Source organism: Anolis sagrei, chromosome 11 (genome assembly GCF_037176765.1).
Source record: "Anolis sagrei isolate rAnoSag1 chromosome 11, rAnoSag1.mat, whole genome shotgun sequence".
NCBI lineage: Eukaryota > Metazoa > Chordata > Lepidosauria > Squamata > Dactyloidae > Anolis > Anolis sagrei.
In genome coordinates, this window is record NC_090031.1 from 21,235,588 (window position 1) to 21,260,658 (window position 25,071).

The 25,071-nt window shown below is 43.8% G+C and overlaps 1 protein-coding gene across 2 annotated transcripts in view; it reads right to left on the bottom strand.

Moving 5' to 3' along the window:
* Nucleotides 1-20,242, bottom strand: part of NF1 (neurofibromin 1) — a 252,287-nt gene extending 232,045 nt beyond the window's left edge. For both annotated transcript variants that reach the window (XM_060757064.2, XM_060757062.2), the window contains exon 1: nt 20,003-20,242. In XM_060757064.2, the coding sequence (XP_060613047.2) occupies nt 20,003-20,062 (60 nt within the window). In that variant the 5' untranslated portion in view covers nt 20,063-20,242. The remainder of the gene's footprint in view (nt 1-20,002) is intronic.
* Between the last annotated feature and the right edge of the window lie 4,829 nt (nt 20,243-25,071).

Consider the following 25,071-nt stretch of genomic DNA (forward strand, 5'->3'; position numbering starts at 1 on the left):
CATTGCAAAACCTCTCTTTCAAAATTTTTGTTTGTAATTGCAAAGTAAAGTATTACTTTTACTATGAGAAGTACTTTACAAATAAACTACTACTACCACAATTATCTTTTAACTTAATCAAGTTTGTATGTATGTTATTTCACTATTATGGGAGACTTAGGATAGTGATTATTGTCTATTTGTGTACATTTCTGTTTTTGTTTTTAATGTTGATACGGTCAGTAGACTAATCAATAAACTTTCCTTGGCTTTGCTTTACTATTACTACCAGCTTGCTTAATTGCTTTTGTTGTGGCCTTCGAATGACTCCCAATTTCTAGCGACCCTAAGGAGACCCAATCACAGGAGATTCTTGGTAAGATTTATTCAGAGGGGATTTTGCCTTTGCCTTCTTTTCATCAGGTTTCCTTGGCAGAACAGAGATTCAAATTCAAACCACTAAACCACTCCAAAACCAAGGTCACAACAACATCTGTTATAGAACTCCAGTATGCCGATGATAATGTAGTTCATGTGTTTTCAAAGAAGACCTACAATCCACTCTAAACACCTTCGCAGAAACATACAAGAAGCTCAGTCTCTCACTGAACACTGAGAAAACCAAAGTGCTTTTCTAGCAGTCACCAGCCAGTCCCCCTACAATGCCAGAAATACAGATTAATGGTGTAACATTAGAAGATGTTGACCATTTCTACCACCTTGGCAGCCACCTCTCCACAGAAATCAACATTGACACTGAAATACAACACTACGTGAGCTCTGCAAGTGCAGCATTTTTCCAAATGAAGCAGAGAGTGTTTGAGGAACAGGACATCCATAGGGATACCAAGGTGAAACAATTCCATCAGCATTGCTAAGTCCTGCAAATCTCTTGGGAAGATAAGTGGGCAAATCTCAGCATGCTGGAAGAAGCAAACATCACCAGCACTGAAGTAATACTCCTATACCATCAACTCCGCCAGACTGGCCAAGTTGTCCAAATGCGTGATCACCATCTCCCAAAGTAGTTACTGTACTCCCAACTCAAGAACAGAAAATGGAATATTGGTGGTCAGGCAAACAGCTTTTAAGATGGGCCTAAAGCTAACCTTAAACACTGTGGCATAACACCGAGAACTGGACCTTGAATGCTCTAACTTGAGCTCAGCTGTGACCAGTAGTGCTGCAGAATTCAAAGACACACGAATGGAGGAGGAAAGGAAGAAAAATGCAAAGAGGAAAGCGCGTCAAGCCAAACCTGACCGGGACCGCCTTCCACCTGGAAACCAATGATTTCACAGTGGAAGAACATGTGAATCAAGAATAGAACTCCATATCACCTACGTATCCACCGCCAAGACACTATACTTCGAAGACCATCATACTCAGACAACGAGAGGTCACCTAAGTAAGTAAAGTACACCATCTGATGACTTAGATGAAGGGCTAGAAGGCATGATCATCAAGTTTGCAAACGACACCAAATTGGGAGGAATAGCCAATACGCCAGAGGATAGGAGCAGGATTCAAAACGATCTTGACAGATTAGAGAGATGGGCCAAAACTAACAAAATGAAGTTCAACAGTGACAAAGGCAAGATACTCCACTTTGGCAGGAAAAACGAAATGCAAAGATACAAAATGGGGGCTAATGCCTGGCTTGAGAGCAGTACGTGTGAAAAAGATCTTGGAGTCCTCGTGGACAACAAGTTAAACATGAGCCAACAATGTGATGTGGCGGCAAAAAAACCCAATGGGATTTTGGCCTGCATCAAGAGGAGCATAGTGTCTAGGTCCAGGGAAGTAATCCTACCCCTCTATTCCGCTTTGGTTAGACCACACCTGGAATATTGTGTCCAATTCTGAGCACCGCAATTGAAGAGAGATATTGACAAGCTGGAATGTGTCCAGAGGAGGGCGACTAAAATGATCAAGGGTCTGGAGAACAAGCCCTATGAGGAGAGGCTTAAGGAGCTGGGCATGTTTAGCCTGAAGAAGAGAAGGCTGAGAGGAGACATGATAGCCATGTATAAATATGTGAAACGAAGCCACAGGGAGGAGGGAGCAATTTTGTTTTCTGCTTCCCTGGAGACTAGGATGCGAAACAATGGCTTCAAACTACAAGAAAGGAGATTCCATCTAAACATGAGGAAGAACTTCCTGACTGTGAGAGCCGTTCAGCAGTGGAACTCTCTGCCCTGGAGTGTGGTGGAGGCTCCTTCTTTGGAAGCTTTTAAACAGAGGCTGGGTGGCCATCTGTCAGGGGTGATTTGAATGCAATATTCCTGCTTCTTGGCAGGGGGTTGGACTGGATGGCACATGAGGTCTCTTCCAACTCTTTGATTCTATGACTCCAGCACACTGCTTTATCACTACTATTTGTTATTAAAATATCAATAATAGCCAAAGCCTCTAGTATCAAAATAGTTAAATGCTAATGTGGAATTTGGTAAACACATATGTTCCATCTCTCCCAATTACTAGACAGCCCCGAATTTCATTTCCAGTGAAGGTACTTTAAAACATCTCATCTGCCAATAGTTAAATCCAAAAAAACAACCAGCGAAGGCTATGAGGCTTAGGTGACACCGAATTCTTCTTTTATTCTTCTATAGTCATAATGATAGTCATTGCTCCTATTTTCACAGATGGAGCATTGAGGCTGAAAAGGAAAGGACATCTAAGGCAGATCTTTGAACTTGGCTTTCCAGAACCTCATGTCAAATTTCTAACCACTGAAAAGGGAGATAGCTAGGAAACTAATGAGAGGGGGAAAGAAACTTATTTTCCACATTTTTGCCAATTTATCAAAACAAGATCATCTTTATCTGCCAACAATACCAGCCCAGACCTTTTTGTGGAAAACATCTATTAAAAAAACACTGGAATTTATTGGCAAGTAAACAAGTGGTCTAGCAAATAATGAGCATTGCTCTTTCAAAACAGTGATTTTCAACCAGCTGAAAAAAAAATTGAATGACTAATAGTGCCTAAATCTCTCTCTCTCTCTCTCTCATTCATATATATATATATCTGGTTGTACATTGGCTAATGTTTATTTGATCGGAGGGGAATATACCTCTCATTTTGAAGCCAAAACATTAGAATGCTTCAGTCTTTCAAAGTATTAAATGATATATACAACATTTCTTTAAAAAGGCATGATGGCAACAAAAGGTGAGCAGTTTAAGCACTGATAGTTATCGAAGGCTTTCATGGCCAGAACCACTGGTTGCTGTGAGTTTTCTGGTCTGTATGGTGTTGTTCCAAAAGCATTCTCTCCTGACATTTCACCCACATCTATGGCAGACATCCTCAGAGGTTGTGAGGTCTAGACTCTACTTGTTGAATTCTGATCAATGCATGGAAGTTCGGATTGGTGACTCCCAACTGTTCAGCAGGAGAAGCCCTAAAATGATTCCTCCTGTTGAAATTAAAACGTGTGGGGAAACCAGGATTTTTGTGCAGAAGGACCAAAATTATTCAATCCTGGGACTCTGAACAAACCCCTAGACTCAGAAATATTTAGTCCTAAATTAATGCCTTCTGCACGAGGTTTGAGTTGGTGTAACTGTGTCGATGAGTTCTGAAGCCTACTCATCCAAAATAGATACAGAACCACCTACCAGGCAAAAATTAAAAGACACAAATAACTATTCTTCATCGCTATCAGAAGGCACAGAGAAAAGTGGTAAGCTGATTGGAGAATGTGTGTGTGACACAAATGCCTATTTATATATAAAGAAGCTTCAAAACTTTCAATGCCTGAGGCTCAGAAATGCTTCCCACTTCTGCCCGGAAAGTCACAATCAAAAGATTTCTTTCAATGGTTTCCTTTAAAACGCACACAAACAAAATGTTCATGCAGACCACTCAAGACGGGCCAGTTCTCCAGTTCCTTTGGGCCAACAAGTCTGTTCATATTCCAGTTCTAAAGTTGCAACTCACACACAATGCTTGTTCAAAGACTTCCATAAACAATAAACTATGAGGAGGAATGATCTTCATTCACACAATTTCTCCCTATACTGATTCAACAAAAGTGAACCTTCACAGCATCCAAAGGACCCTGCCAATGATCTGCAAAATAACCACTTGTTGTTCCTGTATGTTCCATAAAGACAGTTCTCCTCACTTTATCCTTACTTCAGGTATATAGAATCATAGAATCAAAGAGTTGGAAGAGACCTCATGGGCCATCCAGTCCAACCCCCTGCCAAGAAGCAGGAATATTGCATTCAAATCACCCCTGACAAATGGCCATCCAGCCTCTGCTTAAAAGCTTCCAAAGAAGGAGCCTCCACCACACTCCGGGGCAGAGAGTTCCACTGCTGAACGGCTCTCACAGTCAGGAAGTTCTTCCTCATGTTCAGATGGAATCTCCTCTCTTGTAGTTTGAAGCCATTGTTCCGCGTCCTAGTCTCCAAGGAAGCAGAAAACAAGCTTGCTCCCTCCTCCCTGTGGCTTCCTCTCACATATTTATACATGGCTATCATATCTCCTCTCAGCCTTCTCTTCTTCAGGCTAAACATGCCCAGTTCCCTAAGCCGCTCCTCATAGGGCTTGTTCTCCAGACCCTTGATCATTTTAATCGCCCTCCTCTGGACACATTCCAGCTTGTCAATATCTCTCTTGAATTGTGGTGCCCAGAATTGGACACAATATTCCAGATGTGGTCTAACCAAAGCAGAATAGAGGGGTAGCATTACTTCCCTAGATCTAGACACTATGCTCCTATTGATGCAGGCCAAAATCCCATTGGCTTTTTTTGCCGCCACATCACATTGTTGGCTCATGTTTAACTTGTTGTCCACGAGGACTCCAAGATCTTTTTCACACGTACTGCTCTCGAGCCAGGCATTGTCCCCCATTCTGTATCTTTGCATTTCATTTTTTCTGCCAAAGTGGAGTATCTTGCATTTGTCACTGTTGAACTTCATTTTGTTAGTTTTGGCCCATCATCTCTCTAATCTGTCAAGATCGTTTTGAATTCTGCTCCTGTCCTCTGGACTATTGGCTATCCCTCCCAATTTGGTGTCGTCTGCAAACTTGATGATCATGCCTTCTAGCCCTTCATCTAAGTCGTTAATAAAGATGTTGAACAGGACCGGGCCCAGGACGGAACCCTGCTTGTGGCACTCCACTTGTCACTTCTTTCCAAGATGAAGAGGAAGCATTAGTGAGCACTCTCTGTGTTCGTCCACTTAACCAATTACAGATCCACCTCACCGTAGTTTTGCCTAGCCCACATTGGACTAGTTTCCTTGCCAGAAGGTCATGGGGGACCTTGTCGAAGGCCTTACTGAAATCCAGGTACACTACATCCACGGCATTCCCCGCATCTACCCAGCTTGTAACTCTATCGAAGAAAGAGATCAGATTAGTCTGGCATGACTTGTTTTTGATAAATCCATGTTGACTATTAGCAATGACTGCATTTGTTTCTAAGTGTTTGCAGACCGCTTCCTTAACAATCTTTTCCAGAATCTTGCCCGGTATCGACGTGAGGCTGACCGGACGGTAGTTCTTTGGGTCATCCTTTTTTCCCTTCTTGAAGATTGGGACCACATTGGCCCTCCTCCAATCTGCTGGAACTTCTCCCGTTCTCCAAGAACTCTCAAAGGTTGCCAATGGTTCCGAAATGACTTCCGCTAGTTCCTTCAATTCTCGGGGGTGTAGTTGATCTGGCCCTGGGGACTTAAACTCATTAAGAGCGGCCAGGTATTCCTGGATGACTTCTTTCCCAATTTGGGGTTGGATGTCCTCCAATCCCTCATCCACTCCATCTTGCTGAGGTTGAAGACTCTCTTTTTGTGAGAAGACCGAAACAAAGAAGGCATTAAGTAGTTCTGCCTTTTCCCTACCCCCTGTCAGCATTGCCCCATCTTCTCCTCGAAGAGGTCCTATCACCTCCTTGTTTTTCCTTTTTCTACTGACATAAGAATAGAAGCCCTTTTTATTGTTTTTAATGTCCCTGGCAAGTCTGAGCTCGTTTTCTGCTTTAGCCTTGCGGACCTTTTCCCCAGAGGTGTTGGCTATTTGTTTGATTGGTTTAGTTCAGTGGTTTCCAACCTGTGCTCCATGGACCACACTTGGTCCGCAAGAACTAAAATATGGTCTGCAGCCTCACCGTTACTACACAGTTGCAACAACAGTGACCTGTCTCACAAAACCCTCTTATAGTACCAAGGCTAATTTTTAAAAAATTGAAGGTGAGGAGATGGCAACTACTGGATGGTATACGTTCTGTATCGGAAACTAAAGCTGATGTAGTCGTTCAATGCAATGGAACTACTGGATGGTACATCTTCTGTATCAGAAACTAGAGCTGATGTGGTCTATTCAATACAGTTTTCTGAATCAGCACCCCAAATAAGCAAACCAACTCTAAAGTTGGCCAAAAACTGATTTGTAACCCCTTTGGTACTAATGTTGGAGAGTGGTCCCTGGTCAAAGTGGTCCCTAGTCAAAAAAAGGCTGGGAACCACTGGTTTAGTTCCATGGATTCTCAACCCCTACATCCCCCAAATGAACCATTCAGTGAAAACAATACACTTCTGTTCATCTAATCCAGTGGTTCTCAACCTGTGGGTCTCCAGATGTTTTGGCCTTCAATTCCCAGAAATCCTAACAGCTGATAAACTGGTTGGAATTTCTGGAAGTTGTAGGCCAAAACACCTGGAGACCCACAGGTTAAGAACCACTGATTCTAATCCCAAAGGTTGGAAATGTTTCTAACCCAAAAGTACATATACCAAAACAAGGATTTTCCCCAGAAAGACTATTTTTTAGTAATTTTTTTAGTATTCTCCACCCAATAGTGAAAGGATCAAGGCAGTGACATCTCCAGCTCATCCCGTTTGGGTATCAGCCAGCACATCAACGACTTAAATCAAGAAATAGTTTTCTAAGATCTACAGAGACACTCGCTGGAACACAAAAAAAAGAGAGCAGGGGTTCCCTGAAATGCAAAAGGCAAAAGGTCCCCAAGACCAAACATTCAACGTATGGAAACAACGTATTCAACGTATGGAATCTAGTAGAAGTTATACAGCATACAGTTCTCTAAACCAAAAATTATTTATCTTATATGGTATAAACAACGGATTTTTACAGCAAGATATACAGCTGTTTTAAGGTTCTTTTGAAAATAAATTTGTCAATAACAATACACAGTTTGTGAATCTTTTTACAAGTCTCTTAATCCAGAGCTTCTTGATTTAAGTAAAGTTTGTCCACGGCAACACACAGTTTATCAGTCCTTTTTTTCCAAAATCACAGTTTGTCAAGCATAGTTTATCAGTCCTTTTTCAAAATCCTTTTTCAAATCACAGTTCATCAACCACAACCGGTTTCGACTATATGCAGTCTTCTTCACGTGGTAGTAATAAGTTTTTTTAAAGTGGACAATTCTTCAAGTAAGATAAACAATGATGAGGATCTAAAGGGAACACATTAAGTGGATAACAGTAAGGAATACAATTAACTTTTAAGGGACATACCAGGCTGTGAAAAGCATCCTATGATAGCACACAAAAGAACACAAAACTTGAGAGATATGCTGGTACACTCAAATATCAACTATAATCCACACATTAGGAGGACTAGACCCAATTTGGTAGGAAATTTCCCTTGTCACCGTTGTGCCATATGTCCGCAATTCATTCAAGCCAAAGTTTTTCAAAATGTTCAAACTAAGAGTTGTGCATGTAGCAAAATGACGCAGTTGATAGATCAACCGCGTCATTTTGCTATATGCACAACTACTGGTGTCATTTACATCATCTTTTGTCCCTGCTCCTTGATGTATGTTGGACAAACCAGCCGACAAATTAAACTCTGTATCATTGAACACAAAAGCAGGCTGTGGATTCTAACCTATGCACGATTCTACCCAAGTTTTTGGCCTACAACTCCCAGAAATCCCAGCCGATTTACCAGCTGTTAGGATTTCTGGGAGTTAAAGGCCAAAAACATTTGGGGATCCCAGGTCGCGAACCTCTGCTCTAACTTCTCTCCACATAGAGCTCCCTGGATGAGATTCTAAACCATTGGTTCCCAACCTATAGGTCCCCAGGTGTTTTGGCCTACAACTTCCAGAAATCCCAACCAGTTTACCAGCAGTTATGATTTCTGGGAATTTAAGGCTAAAACATCTGGGGACCCACAGGTTGAGAATCACTGTTCTAAACTGAAGAGACAAGAGCATAATTTTACACTTATTTATTATTTATTTATTTGTGTATTTATTTAGACGTTTTCTATACCAGACTTCTCACCTCAACGAGGGACTCAGGTCGGTTTACAGCATGTATAAAATACAATCATATAAAGAACAACAAGTCATTACATATTAAAATAGTACAATGCAGTACAATAAAACATCATCATTACAATTACCTAAGCCAAATCGTCAATCCAGTCATGGTCATAGTCAAACTCATAGTCACAGTTCATCATAATTCATCACAAGGAGAGGTTCTAGGTTCAGTCCTCAAATGCCACATTCCAGAGACAAGTTTTTAATAATTTCCTGAACGTCTGGAGGGAGGGGGCCGATCTGATCTCAAGTGGGAGGGAGTTCCAAAGCCAGGGAGCCACCATTGAGAAGGCCCTGTCCCTCGTCCCCACCAACCGTGATTGCGAGGGTGGTGGGACCGAGAGCAGCCCCCCCCCCCGAAGATCTTAATAGCTTTGATGGTTCATAGGGGAGAATCCGTTCGGACAGGTAAACTGGGCCGGAGCCATTTAGGGCTTTATAGGTCAAAACCACACTTTGAATTCTGCTGGAATTCTACAGTAGTTATGCAGTTATGCAGAATGAAATATGTGTGTTTACAATGAAACATGTGTGTTTACAATGTATAATGTGAGGATGAGCACCCATGAGTATTGCGCAACCATGCATACTGCATTTCCACTTCTGCAACCGTGCACTGAACACAACGGTTCCACAGCAGCACTAAAAATGCCCAACTTCTTCCATATACTTGCATAAAACACACATAGGATTCCAGTTCTGTTCCCACTGAGTGCAAACCAAGTGATTTAGCTGGTAACATCCACATGTCATTTCAAAATAAAAACAAGAAACCTTGTGCACACCTTAGGACAGTGGTTCTCAGCCAGGTGTTTTGGCCTTCAACTCCCAGAAGCCCCAGCCAGTTTAACAGCTGTTGGGATTTCTGGGAGTTGAAGGCCAAAACATCTGGGGACCCACAGGTTGAGAACTATTGCATTAAGAAACTCCATCAATTCACTGCCAAGAAGAAATAGTATCTTTTGAAATTCTGAATAATTTTAATATGAGAGCAGCTTTTGTGATTGGAAGTCTTCTTTTCCAGATATAGAAGAGGGTGCAGCTGGAGCCACTTGGAAAACCGAACCACCCGCTGGAGGGTGAGCCCCTTCCCAAAGTTTCTTCCTCACCTGAAGAGAATAGCTTTGGCCCTATTAATTGAAATAGTTCCCCACTCTATACTAACAATGAGTTCTGGCTTTTAACACTTTGCTTCTCATCCTTATTGGGTTTATCTTGAAGTCTTGGCTGTCTGCTTTAGAGGCATGTTTTGTGCAGTTACACAACCTCTATTATTCTGTTTGGCATTCTATTATTCTGTTTGGGGGGTTGGTAAATGTGAATAAAAAAGCATTACCACGGTATTTAAACCAAGATATAACCTGCAGAATAATAAAGTGTCACTCATTCTTGTGTAACAAGTAATGGGACTGTGGCACAGCTGGCTGGAAGTCCAGCTGCATTAAGATCACTACTGACCGAAAGGTCATGAATTCGAAGCCAGCCCGGGTCAGAGTGAGCTTCTGACCAATTTGTGTAGCTCGCTGTTGACCTTTGCAGCCCAAAAGACAGTTGCATCTGTCAAGTAGGAAATGTATGTACTGAGTATGAAGTGAGGCTAATTTAACTAATTTGCGATACCATAAAAATCTCCAACAAGCATGCAAAGAATCAGGAAGTACTTCATCAGTGTCACAAATGGACAGTGAAGCGACAGCTCCCTTGGTGGTCAGAATACCCTCATGAAAAAGCTGGAATATTAAATAGCCTCTGTGTGTCTGTCTATATATTGTGTGTCTATGGCATTGAATGCTTGCCATGTATATGCACATTATAACCTGCCTTGCTCCATCCATGTTCAACATCTACACAAATGACCAGCCACTGCCAGAAGGGACAGAGAACTTCATCTATGCTGATGATCGTGCCATTACCGCTCAAGCAGGGAGCTTTGAGATGGTTGAAAAGAAGCTCTCTGAAGCTCTAGGTGCTCTTACTGCCTATTACAGGGAAAACCAACTGATCCCTAATCCATCTAAAACACAGACATGCGCCTTTCACCTTAAGAACAGACAAGCATCCCGAGCTCTGAGGATTACCTGGGAAGGAATCCCACTGGAGCATTGCAGCACACCCAAATACCTGGGAGTCACTCTGGACCGTTCTCTGACCTACAAGAAGCACTGCCTGAACATCAAGCAAAAAGTGGGCGCTAGAAACAACATCATACAAAAGCTGACTGGCACAACCTGGGGATCACAACCAGACACAGTGAAGACATCTGCCCTTGCGCTATGCTACTCTGCTGCTGAGTATGCATGCCCAGTTGGAACACATCTCACCACACTAAAACAGTGGATGTGGCTCTTAATGAGACATGCCGCATTATCACAGGGTGTCTGCGCCCCACACCACTGGAGAAATTACACTGCTTAGCCGGTATTGCACCACCTGACATCCGCCAGGAAGTAGCAGCCAATAGTGAAAGGATCAAGGCAGAGACATCTCCAGCTCATCTCCTGTTTGGGTATCAGCCAGCACGTCAACGACTTAAATCAAGACATAGTTTTCTTAGATCTACAGAGACTCTCGCTGGAACACCTCAGCAAGCGAGAGTCCAAAAGTGGCAGGCCCAAACTCAGAACCTCAATCCATGGGTGATACCAGATGAGAGACTCCCTCCTGGGCACACAGAAGACTGAGCGACTTGGAAGGCGCTGAACAGACTGCGCTCTGGCACCATGAGATGCAGAGCCAATCTTAAGAAATGGGGCTACAGGGTGGAATCCACGGCATGTGAGTGCGGAGAACAACAAACCACTGAGCACCTGCTGCAATGCACCCTGAGCCCTGCCACATGCACAATGGAGGACATTCTTGCGGAAACACCAGAGGCACTACAATCTGTGTGTTTGTTTTGTTCTGTTAGAATTGTAACACAATGGTATGGTTGCTGATGACACGATAAATCAGTAGGAAATGTATGTACTGAGTATGAAGTGAGGCTAATTTAACTAATTTACAATACCATAAAAATCTCCAGCAAGCATGCAAAGAATCAGGAAGTACTACATCGGTGTCACAAACGGACAGTGAAGCAACAGCTCCCTTGGTGGTCAGAATGCCCTCATGAAAAAGCTGGAATGTTAAATAGCCTCTGTGTGTCTGTCTATATATTGTGTGTCTATGGCATTGAATGTTTGCCATGTATATGCACATTATAACCTGCCTTGAGTCCCCTGTGGGGTGAGAAGGGCGGAATATAAATTCTGTAAATAAATAAATAAATAAGATGCATAATGTATTCTGTAATTGGTCTCCAAAGTGCCACAAGTCTCTTTGGTGCAATCAATTATCAACTCTTCTTCTCTACAGACCTTTTTTCCCCACACAGAGATGAACTGCAGGTTTTCCATCCAGCTGTTTTTCAACCCTTTCCTCACCCACAAATACCCACATCGTCCATCCATCGTCCAGCCATTCCAATGGAGGGAAACCAAGCTAGATCATCTCATTTCCTCCTTCGCACACACAAGTCAGTTGACATTTTCTGTCCAAAACACTCCAGCTGAGAGGAGGCAAAAGGAAAGTGGATTCATCTCACTAGAGATGAGTTTCAAGGCATTCGGCAAAAGCATTTCCTTTCCCCACACAAAAATGTATGTACTGACTCATAAGTGGGGGGGGGGGGGGGGGTTAGCAAGTGGTCAAAGCAAAGTCTCATTTTTCTCCTCATTCAAGAAGTAACGCCTACACACATGACCCGGCCCAAAGGCTGACACCTCAGTTTCTTCATTCCCTCACATAAGAACTGGAAGATCTGCTTTCATACACGCATCTGCACTTTGAAATATCCACCTCTGTCTTACTTCCCATGAGTTGAAACATAATTGGTACAAGTAGCTGTCTTCCATCGTGGGCTCAGAGCAAAAACATGCAGACCAAACTGTCCAAGAAGCGAGACAGTGAATACATCAGTTCCACAAAGAACTGTGATCCTTTTATCTCAGCATACAAATAGATTGGGGAGCATCCCTAAATTGTGAAAGGAGACCACAAACAGTGGCTAGATCTACACTGTCATATAATAATAATAATAATAATAATAATAATAATAATAATAATTTATTTATACCCCGCTACCATCTCCCAAGGGACTCGGTGCGGCTTACATGAGGCCGAGCCCACAATACATCAATACATGCAATAACAATCACAATACAAAGCAAAATACAAATACTAGTACAAAGCAATAAAATAAAACTCATACATAAATAGCATAAACATTGAACAATAGCACAAAACACATTTAAAATCTATGGCTGGGCCAAATGTAATTAAAGTTAAAAAAATAATGCTGGGCATGAACAAGATAGAGGAGGTAGAGTGTTGGTATCTGCTTTGAAGTGGATTATCTGAGTCTATACTGCCATATAACCCAGTTCAAAGCAAATAATCTGGATTTTATAAAGCAGCCTAGAGGGGGCCAGTGAGAAACACTCATGCAGTACCTTGTACCCTTCCATCATCCCTTTCCCAAGAGCAGGACCTCATTATCCAGAGAAAAATCCTGCTTAGATGGAGATGGAGGCCCCTTCTACACTACCACATGACCCAGATTATCAAATCAGATAACCCACCTGACCCTTGGTTTAAAAAGTTTGTGGACCCCTGGTTTACACTGTCATATAATCCCATTCAAAGCAGATAATCTGGACTTTATATGGCACTGTAGAAAGAGCCATATAACTAGATTCATCAAAGTCACCGCAGTGCATTTTTAGAAGCTAAGTGGAGTCAGACCTGGTTCATACTTCACCAGGAGACCTCCAAAGTATATCAATGATCTTCAGAAACAAATCCTGCCCAAAACCATGAAGAGCCACTGCTTCCAGTAAGACAAAACCAGTCTAGATGGCCAACAGGGTCTGACTGGTGGACATCTCTTTAAGACGCCCTATGAGGAGCGGCTTAACAAGGTGGACATGTTTAGCCTGAAGTACAGAAGGCTGAGAGGAGACATGATAGCCATGTGAGAGGAAATCATAGGGAGGAGGGAAAAAGCTCCCTTTCTGCTGCCCTGGAGACTAGGACGCAATGGAACAATGACTTCAAACTACAAGAAAGGAGATTCCACCTGAACATTAGGAAGAACTTCCTGACTGTGAGAGCCGTTCAGCAGTGGAACTCTCTGCCCCGCAGTGTGGTGGAGGCTCCTTCTTTGGAGGCTTTTAAACAGAGGCTAAACAGATAGCCATCTGTTGGGGGTGCTTTGAATGCAATTTTCCTGCTTCTTCACAGGGGGTTGACTGGATGGCCCACCAGGTCGCTTCCAACTCTATGATTCTATGACTCATTGAGAGGCAGCTTCTGATGCTCCTGTGCCTCAGACACAGGATGGAGGCAGGGTATAAAAATAAAATAAAGGTAAAGGTTTTCCCTTGCTATTAAGTCCAATCATGTCTGATTCTGGAGGTTGGTATTCACCTCCATTTCTAAGCTGAAGAGCCAGTGTTGTCTGTAGACACCTCCAAGGTCTTGTGGACGGCATGACTACATGGAGCAGCGTTACCTTCCCACCGGAGCGGTACCTATTGATCTACTCACATTTGCATGTTTTCAAACTGCTAGGTCGGCAGAAGCTGGGGCTGACAGCGGGAGCTCACGCCGCTCCCCAGATTCAAACCGCTGACCTTTTGGTCAACAAGTTCAACAGCTCAGCAGTTTAACGCACCAGGATCTCCAAAAAATAAAGTAGTTATTGTTGTTGTTGCTATTGTAGTTTAGGGAGGAGCCTTTAACAGCCTCACCAGATTACAAACCCTAGAATTCTGAAGGAGGCAGAGACCAAATTTAAAGTCCTTATTTGAAGTCCAGCTTACCTGTCCAAACGAATCCCCTTATGAACCATCTAGGACTTTAAGATCGTCTGGTGGGGGGGGGGCTGCTCTCAATCCCACCTCCGTCTCAAATGCATTTGATGGGAACGAGAGACAGGGCCTTCTGAGTGATGGCCCCTCGGCTGTGGAACGCCCTTCCAAGGGATATTAGATTGGCCACCTCCCTCTTAACATGCCACAAAAGGTTAAAACCTGGCTTTTTGAGCGGGCATTTGCAAATGCAATGTAGCAATGCTAGACCACGGAACAACTGAGGATGTGATTGAATAGTGATTTCAGTAAGGAGACGCTGAGGATTTATGTTTCTATTGACTTTTTATGACCCTAGCAGCCTTTAAGAAAGATCTGAAAACTTGGCTCTTCCGATGTGCCTTTGGAGTGACCATTCACCCCATTTCTGCTTGTTCCACCTACACGTTGCCCCTATGATGCACTTTCTCCCATCCTAACCTGAGAGCCTAACCCCACTGTTCATCCTTTCGGGCTTCTCTCAAATGCACTTTTTCTACTTCTACCTCATCCAGGGTTTTATCATTTTCCATTGTCCATGTGGCCCGCCCATTGTGTCTGATTTTATATTGCTATTTTGCTTTGTTTATTCTGATACTATATGTATTTATTGTAATGTAATTTTGGTTGCTTTTTGTTGTTTGCATTTTGTATTTTATTTTGCTGTATTGTATCTTTGGGCTTATGGTTGCGGGGTATAAATAAAGATTATAATAATAATTATTATTATTATTATATGCTAATGGTTTTAATTGTATTTTATACATTTGGCACAATACGAATTGTCAAATGTAAACCGCCTTTGGGCTGAGAAAGGCGGTATATAAATATGGTAAATAAATAAATATTTCTTTGTCTGTCCAATTCCGAGCACAATTCAAAGTGCTGCTTTTGACCTATAAAGCCCTATACGGCTCCAGCCCAGCTTACCTGTCCAAACCTATCTCCCTCTACGTCCCACCTCAAAGTTTAAAATCTTGTGGGGAGGCCCTGCTCTCGGCCCCGCCTTTGGAGCAATCACGCCTGGTGGGGACGAAGGACAGGGTCTTCTCGGTGGTGGCCCCCCGCCTGTGGAACTCGCTCCCCAGAGAAATCAGGTCAATAACATCCTTCCTTGCCTTCAGGATGAAACTGAAAACATGGTTATGGAGCCAGACCTTTGGGTAGCTGGTAGATAACTGACAATGGCAATGATGATAATGTTACAAAAAATGGACTATGGATAAGCTTCTGATTGTGTTGTGCTCACTGAATTCATTTCTACATAAGACTGGACAGCCAGTATTATTGTAGTTTTTATTAATGTACTTTTTATTTTAAATTAATTTTAATTAATCTTACTGTATCATTTATATGTAATTATTGTATGTATTATTTATATGTAGAGGCATCAAATTGTGCCGGATGTAAGCCGCCCTAAGTCCCGTCCCCCCCAATAGATTTGAAAGGGACCAATGAAGAAGGACAATTATATGTTGCATGTTCCAGAGTAGGCAAACCAGACAATCTTCACATCAACACTGACAAAAAAAGAACAAGAAATACTGTTTACCGGCAAACATAAAGAAATTACATATATTAAAAACGAACACTTTCTCATTACTTTATTTTCCAGATCTCCAAACTGGGCCACAGTAATGGATGGCAGGGGACAGCTAGTCTATATAAATAAAATGTAATGTTCATTTGTGGGATTAACATAGCTCAAAAAACCACTGCACAAACTGACACCAAATTTGGACACAACACACCTATCAGGCCAATGAGTGACCATCACTCATAAAAACACTGAAAAACACAGCAGAAGGGACTTTAAAAGCCAAAAAAGCAAAAAGATGCTACAGTGCATGTGCAAAAATGACTCCCCGACAAACAAAACACACAATAGCATATCCACACTTTCTTCTGGACTACAGCTCCCACCACCCCCTAACCAGGCCCTTTAGGAGAGGAGGAGGATCCAAATGTACTGCTTCCAAGATGCAGGCTTTCTTCTCTGTGGATTTCTTTGAGAGCATCCCAATTCCTGCATATTTCCAATTTCTGGACTGCAACTCCCAGCAATCCTCCAGATAGATAGATAGATTAGATGGAGATAGATAGGTAGGTAGTTCGATCAGGAGGACTACTGGGAGTTGCAGTCCAAGAATAGGTAGATAAGGAAGAAAAGGGAGAAAGGGGAAGAGAAAGTAAAGGGGAGAGAGGAAGGGGAGAGGAAGAGAAGGATGGATGGATGGAAGGAGAGAAGGAAAGAAAAAAGGGGAAGGAAGGAAGGAAAGAGGGAGGGAAGGAAGGAAGGAAGGAGAGAAAGAGAGAAAGAAAGGAGAGCAAGAGGAAGGTTGGCCACAGCAATGTGTGGTGGTACAGCTAGTGATAATAAATAAATAAAAGTAGATTCCTTCTCTAGTGTTATTGGGAGGGATAGCCAATACTCCAGAAGACAGGAGCAGACTTCAAAATGATCTTAACAGATTAGAGAGATGAGGGGGTGTCAGAGGGGGTCATCAAAGACCATCAGAAAACATAATATTTTCTGTTTGTCATTGGGGTTCTGTGTGAAAAGTTTGGTCCAATTCTATCATTGGTGGGGTTCAGAATGCTATTTCATTGTGGATGAACTATAAGTCCCAACAACTACAACTCCCAAATGGCAAGGTCTATTTTCTCCAAACTCTACCAGTGTTCACATTTAGGTATATTGAGTATTTGTGCCAAGTTTGATCCAGATCCATCATTGCTTAGGTCCACAGTGTTCTCTGGATGTAGATGAACTACAACTCCAAAACTCAAGGTCAATATCCACCAGACCATCCCAGTATTTTCTCTTGGTCACGGGAATTCTGTGCGCCATGTTTGATTCAATTCCATCATTGATGGAGTTCAGAAGGGTCTTTGATTTAAGGTGAACTATAAATCCCAACAACTCCAGCATTACCAAATGACAAAATTAATCACCCCCAACCCCACCAGTATTCAAATTTTGGGCATATCGGATATTTGTGCCAAATTTGGTCCAGTGACTGAAAATACATCCTGCATTTCAGATATTTACATTACAATTCATAACAGTAGCAAAATTACAGTTATGAAGTAGCAACTAAAGTAACGTTATGGTTGGGGGTCACCACAACATGAGGACCTGTACTAAGGGGTCGCGGCATTAGGAAGGTTGAGAAACACTGCTCTTAATAATAATAATAATAATAATAATAATAATAATAATGTATAAATATGTGAGAGGAAGTCACAGGAAGGAGAGAGGGAGCTTGTTCTCTGCTGCCCTGGAGACTAGGATGCAATGGAGAAATGGCTTCAAAATACAAGAAAGGAGATTCCACCTGAACATTAGGAAGAACTTCCTGACTGTGAGAGTTGTTCAGCAGTGGAACTCTGTGCTCTGGAGTGTGGTGGAGGCGCTTTCTTTGGAAGCTTTTAAACAGAGGCTGGATGGGCATCTGTTGGAGGTGCTTTGAATGCAATTTTCCTGCTTCTTGGCAGAATGGGGTTGGACTGGATGGCCCAGGAGGTCTCTTCCAACTCTAGGATTCTATGTGATTTATTTATTTGTCGTGTCAGGATAACCAGTCAAATTATTTTACTTTTCTAACAGAACAAAGCAAACAAACAGATAAAATACAATATGTGTGAGTTTGGTAGTTGCTTAAATGTCCTTTGACCAGTATCTGGCCACTTGGAGTGCCTCTGGTGTTGCTGCAAGAAGGTCCTCCATTGTGCATGTGGCAGGGCTCAGGTTGCATTGCAGCAGGTGGTCAGTGGTTTGCTCTTCTGTACTCTCGCGTGTTGTGGATTCCACTTTGTGGCCCCATTTCTGAAGGTTGGCTCTGCATCTCGTGGTGCCAGAGCGCAGTCTGTTCAGCGCCTTCCAAGTCACCCAGTCTTCTGTGTGCCCAGGGTGTTTCTCATTTGGTATCAGCCACTGGTTGAGGTTCTGGGTTTGAGCCTGCCACTTTTGGACTCTCGCTTGCTGAGGTGTTCCAGCGAGTGTCTCTGTAGATCTTAGAAAACTATTTCTAGATTTAAGTCGTTGGCGTGCTGGCTGATACCCAAAGAGGGGATGAGCTGGAGATGTCTCTGCCTTGGTCCTTTCACTATTGGTGGATGTCAGGTGGTGAAATACCGCATAAGCAGTGTAATTTCTCCAGTGGTGTAGGGCGCAGACACCCTGTGATAATATGGCATGTCTCATTAAGAGCCACATCCACTGTTTTAGCGTGGTGAGATGTGTTCCACACTGGGCATGCATACTCAGCAGCAGAGTAGCACAGCGCAGTGTTTCTTGTAGGTCAGAGCACTGCCTGAACATCAAACAAAAAGTGGGCGCTAGAAACAACATCATACGAAAGCTGACTGGCACAACCTGGGGATCACAACCAGATACAGTGAAGACATCTGCCCTTGCGCTGTGCTACTCTGCTGCTGAGTATGCATGCCCAGTGTGGAACACATCTCACCACACTAAAACAGTGGATGTGGCTCTTAATGAGACATGCCGCATTATCACAGGGTGTCTGCGCCCTACACCACTGGAGAAATTACATTGCTTAGCCGGTATTGCACCACCTGACATCCGCTGAGAAGTAGCAGCCAATAGTGAAAGGACCAAGGCAGAGACATCTCCAGCTCATCCCCTGTTTGGGTATCAGCCAGCATGTCAACGACTTAGATCAAGGCATAGTTTTCTTAGATCTACAGAGACACTCGCTGGAACACCCCAGCAAGTGAGAGCCCAAAAGTGGCAGGCCCAAACCCAGCACCTCAATTCATGGCTGATACCAGATGAGAGACTCCCCGCTGGGCACTCAGAAGACTGCGCGACTTGGAAGGTGCTGAACAGATTGCGCTCTGGCACCACGAGATGCAGAGCCAACCTCAAGAAATGGGGCTACAAAGTGGAATCCACGACATGCGAGTGTGGAGAAGAGCAAACCACTGACCACCTGCTGCAATGCACCTTGAGCCCTGCCACATGCACAATGGGGGACCTTCTTGCGGCAACCCGAGGCACTCCAAGTGGCCAGATACTGGTCAAAGGACATTTAATCAACTACCAAACTCACACATGTTGTATTTTGTCTGTTTGTTTGCTTTGTTGTGTTAGAAAAGTAAAATAATTTGACTGGTTATCCTGACACGACAAATAAATAAATCACATAGAATCCAGAGGCACTCCAACTGGTCAAAGGACATTTAACTCAATATCAAATTTGCAAAATCTGTGTGGTTTTTTTTTCCTTTTTCTTTTTAATCTGTGTGTTTGTTTTGCTGTGTTAGAATTGTGATACAATGGTTGCTGATGACACGATAGATAAATACATAAGCACAGCACAAGGGCAGGTGTCTTCACTGCATCTGGTTGTGATCCCCAGGTTGTGCCAGTCAGCTTTCGTATGATATTGTTTGTAGCACCCAGTTTTTGCTTGATGTTCAGGCAGTGCTATGCGATGAAGTAATAAGAGACTCGTAATCTTTTTTCCCACCAAAGCGTTCTCAAGACCATACTGTATACAGTAGGGATGGGCCAACTTGGGCCTACCTTCCAAGGGTTTTGGACTTCAACTCCCACCATTCCTAAGAGCCTCAGGCCCTTTGCTTTTCACCCTCAGCCGCTTAAGCGGTGGGAGTTGAAGTCCAAAACCCTTGGAAGGTAGGCCCAAGTTGGCCCATGCCTGGTCTATACTGTATGCCCAGTCCTTCCCTTTCCCTTTCCCCACAAAGGCCTTCCCCAGACCATATCCCTCCCTCCCATCCTTCCCTGAGATTCCAATATGGCTCCACACCGGGTCTCTCCCCTCACCTGTTCGTCGAAGCGACTGACCACGGCCTGCACCCACTCCACCGGCTTGTGGGCCGCCATGTCCCCTCTCAGGCCTGGTCCCTCCTCCTCCTCGTCTTCAGCTGCCTCCGCCGCTCCTTCTTCTGTTTCCCCTCGCCCTCCCTTCCTCCTCCTCAGCCATCACAGCCCACAGGCCACCATGACACCACACCGGAAGCGGGAACCCGAGTCCGCCCCCAACAACAGCCCGGGCGGGTGAGGGAAACGCGCATGCGCAGTCCAGGAGGGGAAAGGGGGAACATGCGCGCGCGGCGAGGAGGAAGGAGGTGGGGGAGCCGCGCCTGCGCAGATGGCAACTAAAAAAAAAAGCCATCGGGAATAGGAAAGAGATGCGCATGCGCGTCCGAGTCAATGAGAAGCAATGGGCAGCAGGAAGGGATGGGAGAGGCGAAGAAGGGGAGAGTCAGAGAGTTGGAAGAAGGGACCTCAGGGGACATCTAGTCCAACCCCCTTTATGCCAGGCAGGAAAAGCACAATCAAAGCACTTGCCGTGAGGGGTTCACCTGCCACATCATATATAATAATCATTCAGCCATGGTTATATATATACTAGCTTGGGGACCCGGCGTTGCCCGGGTTATTAGAGAAAGTGGGTAATGGTGGTTCTGTACGCCAAGTTTGGTCTTTATTGGTCTTTGGATAACGGCTGCATTATTTTCAGGAAGTAAGTGAAGGTACTTGAAGTCCCATAATCCATGGCCCATCCTCCTACAAACAGCAGCAGGATATAGAGTGGGTCATGGGGGCTCTGTGTGCCAAGTGTGGTCTTGATCGGACATTAGTAAGGGTTGCAGCAGTCTTGGGAAGGGAGTGGAGGTACTTGAAGTCCCATCATCCATGGTCTGTCCTCCTCGAAAGTGCACCAGGATGTAGAGTGGGTCATGGGGACTCTGTGTGCCAAGTTTGGTCTTGATCAGTCATTGACGAGGGTCTCAGTGGTCTCAGGAAGTGAGTGAAGTGACTGCAAGTCCCATCATCCATTGTCAAATTCTTCCAAACCGCACCAGGATGTAGAGTGGGTCATGCGGGCTCTCTGTGTAAATTGTGGTCCTGATCCATCACTGTTGGCAGTTGTAATGGTCTTAGGAAGGGAGTGCAGGTATTGTAAGTCCCATCGTCCATGGTGCATCCTCCTCCAAACCACACCAGGATGTAGAGTGCGTCATGGAGACTCAGTGTGCCAAGTTTGGTCCCTATCGGTAATTGGATGAGGGTTGCAGTGGTCTCAAGAATTGAGCAAAGGTACTGCAAGTCCCATAATCCATGGTCCATCCCTGGTCAAACCACACCAGGACGTAAAGTGGGTCATGAAAGATCTATGTGCCAAGTTTGGTCCTGATCAGTCATTGGATGAGGTTAACAGCGGTCTCAGAATGTGAGTGATGGTACTGCAAGTCCCATCATCCATGGTTCATCCTCCAAACTGCAGTAGGATGTAGAGTGGGTCATGGGGGCTCTGTGTGCCAAGTTTGGTCTGTATTGGTAATTTTCTGAGGCTGCCCCTGGCCTTTTCCTTTCCTCTCTTTGGATTTGAGGCTGGCCAATCAGAGACCATATGCAAATTTCCTTCTCTCATGTCTCCGTTTCTGTCATGAACCCTTTTCTCCACCAGGGGCTCCTGTTGAACCCGGCCAATCAGAGACCATATGCAAATAGCACCACAGGGACAGCCAATCAGAAAGCCGGCACATACACCGCCACACTTCCGCCGCATACAAACTTTGACTTTTATTATATGTATAGATATACTGAAAATATAGATGATATAGATATAGATATACAAAATTACTGTAATGCCATATATATATTTAAAGTAGAGAGAGAGAGAGAATATAACCATGGCTGAATGATATCAATGATATGGCAGGTGAAGCCCTCCTGGCTTTTCCCTTTGTCGCCCTCTTGCGTACACTGGAATAGTTGCACTTGCCTTGAGATTCTGTTCTGTAATCCTTTGCCGCCATCAAGTGGCCATATCGGGAAGTGCACCTTCGAGTCGTGGAGGGCGCCTCTGTGCTGCCACCACGTGGACACCGTGGAAAACAGCACTTCCGTATTATAAAGTAAAGTGTATTATATTTCTCACCAAAGGAAAAGAGAAGAATAAGTAGGAAAGCGCCTCTGTGCTGCCCTCGCGTGGACATTGTGGAAAACAGCACCTTATAATCTATATACTGTAAATTAAAATGTAATGTTCGTTTGTGGGATTAACATAACTCAAAAACCACTGGGCGAATTAACACAAAATTTGGACACAATACGCCTACCAGGCCAACGAGTGACCATCACTCATAAAAACACTGAAAAACACACCAGAAAAGATTTTAAAAGCCAAAAAATAAATTAATACAACATTAAAATACATGGGCATAAATACACATATACACTTATATACACATATACACAAATATATACACACATATACACACACAAAGCACATATACACAGATTGGGCCACAGCAATGCATGGCAGGGAACGGCTAGTTACTTTATAATATGGTACAACCTGGGGATCACAACTAGACACAGGGAAGACATCTGACCTTGCGCTTTGCTACTCTGCTGCTGAGTACGCATGCCCACATGATCGAATACAAAAGCCAGCATAGTGATCTTGTTTGCTGTGTACTAATCTCATTATGTATCACAACAACAACTAAACTTTATTATGCTGTGTCCAGGTTGGTTCATCGGGTGCTCTGCTATGGCTGACTTCTCTGATTGAATTAGTCTGCAGTGCCTCTTATGTTCCTTGAAGTCAGCCATATAGCAGAGCACCTGATGAACAAACCTGGACACAGGATATTATTTGAAAACACAGAAATGCTGGACCGCTCTCACAACCACCATGTCAGACCACACAGAGAAGCCATTGAAATCCACAAGCATGTGGACAATCTCAACAGAAAGGAGGAAAGCATGAAAATGAACACAACCTGGCTACCAGTATTAAAAAACTCTGAAATGAGGACAGTAAATAAATAGGAACACTCAGAAAACAGGGGAATTCCAGACAGGAAACAGTCAGGGCCAACTAACACCTCCCAACAAAGGATTCTCCCAGGGAGCAACCAGCCAGGCTTTGAAACTACAAGGCCATTAAATGCTAATCAAGATGGCCAATGGAAACATTCTCACTTGCCTCAAGCAGACCAGAGTTCTTTCTGCCACCCTGGACATCATTCCACAGATTGCCTAGTTTCCAACAGACCTCACAACCTCTGAGGATGCCTGCCATAGATGTGGAAGAAACGTCAGGAGGGAATGCTTCTGGAACATGGCCAGACAGCCCGGAAAACTCACAGCAACCCAGACAAGAGTTCTTTCTCCCACGCTGGACATCCCACAGATATATCAACCCCACTTGCCTAGTTTCCAACACAACCTCGGAGGATGCCTGCCATAGATGTGGGTGAAACGTCAGGAGAGAATGCTTCTGGAACATGGCCAGATAGCCCAGAAAACTCACAGCAACCCAGACAAGAGTTCTTTCTCTCACGCTGGACATCCCACAGATATATAAACCCCACTTGCCTAGTTTCCAACAGACCTCACAACCTCGGAGGATGCCTGCCACAGAGGTGGGTGAAACGTCAGGAGAGAATGCTTCTGGAACATGAGCAGACAGCCTAGAACACTCACAGCAACCCATTGGGTTTATAGCTTCTTGGTCTCACCAGATCCACAAGCGGTCAGCTTCCAATACCAGCGAACTGCTTAATGAAACTCAGTATCTGTGCTTTGGTTTTCGTTATCCGCGGTCCAGATTTCACTATCTGTAACCATTAAATCTGCTCGATTTCAAAACCAGGCCCTTGCACACTGTCCCTTTATCCCAGGATCTGATTATGTTTCTCCCAGGACGTTTTTTTGCAGTGCGGACTCATATATTCCAGTTTAAAGCAGAAAATCTGGGATCAGATCCTGGGATAAAGTACAGTGTGGAAGGGCCCATCCACTCCTGTTGCTTATTTTCTATAAACCCTCTTGTTTTGGGAGGCAAGCGATAAATAGTATTAGGGCCCTTCCAGACAGGCCCTAAATCCCGGGATCTGATTCCGGGTTTTCTGCTTTAAACTGGATTATATGAGTCCGCACTGCCAGATAATCTGGGATAAATGGAAAACCTAAGTCAGGCCTATTTGTGTTGTGTTTGCTTGTTTGTTTTTTAATGCATTCATTAATTTTAATACATTTCAGGTGTGTGGGGCATGTTCCTATTTGCTCAGTTTCCATTCCTGCAGTACCGCATTCGGTCACTGGGTGTCAGGCCTCCCTAAGCAATGCAATCCCATTTCAAGCAGAGGCCAGCCCTCCGTATCCGCGGATTCGACTACCCACAAAACAAACATTCCAAAACAGCATTTTCCCATTTTATATCAGGGGCACCATTTTTACAACACTGCTACGTATCATGAGGCTTCAGCACCCACTGATGTTGGTTCCATCGGGGACCCTAATCTCCGTGGATGCTGGGGATTTACTACCCAAGGATCCCCTCTTGCATTCAAAGGATGTGAAACCAGTGGCGCAGTGGGCTAAACCACTTGAAGTCGAACATGACCCCCCCCCCATTAGAGATAGTAACTTATAGTTTGCTAAGGGCAAGGACACCAGACTGGATAATAAGGGTTAAGCCTTGGTCAATTTGGTGTGTATCATTTAATCAAGGCTTTGTGCCCTATTTTCATATGTTTACAGCAGAAGGTAACCAATTTATTACTGAAAATCATGCCACAAAAGTATTTGAATTTTTCCATCTGAGACACACTTGGGCTCCTGAGGGTCCCCCATCTCACAAACAAGGGACTCTCTTTCCCCCACATGGATATTTCCCTTTATGGACACTGGGGGAGGGTAGTTGGGTTTACTCTCTGTATTATGATTTCTATATTTTCATATTTTCTCCTGTATTTCTATATTTCCCTTCATGTATTTGACCTTGCCCTGACCCTTTTTGCCCCCTTCCCATCTCCTTGAGGAAAAACATGTAAGGAAGTTGCCCTGATCCTGGAGGGGCAGAGATTAGC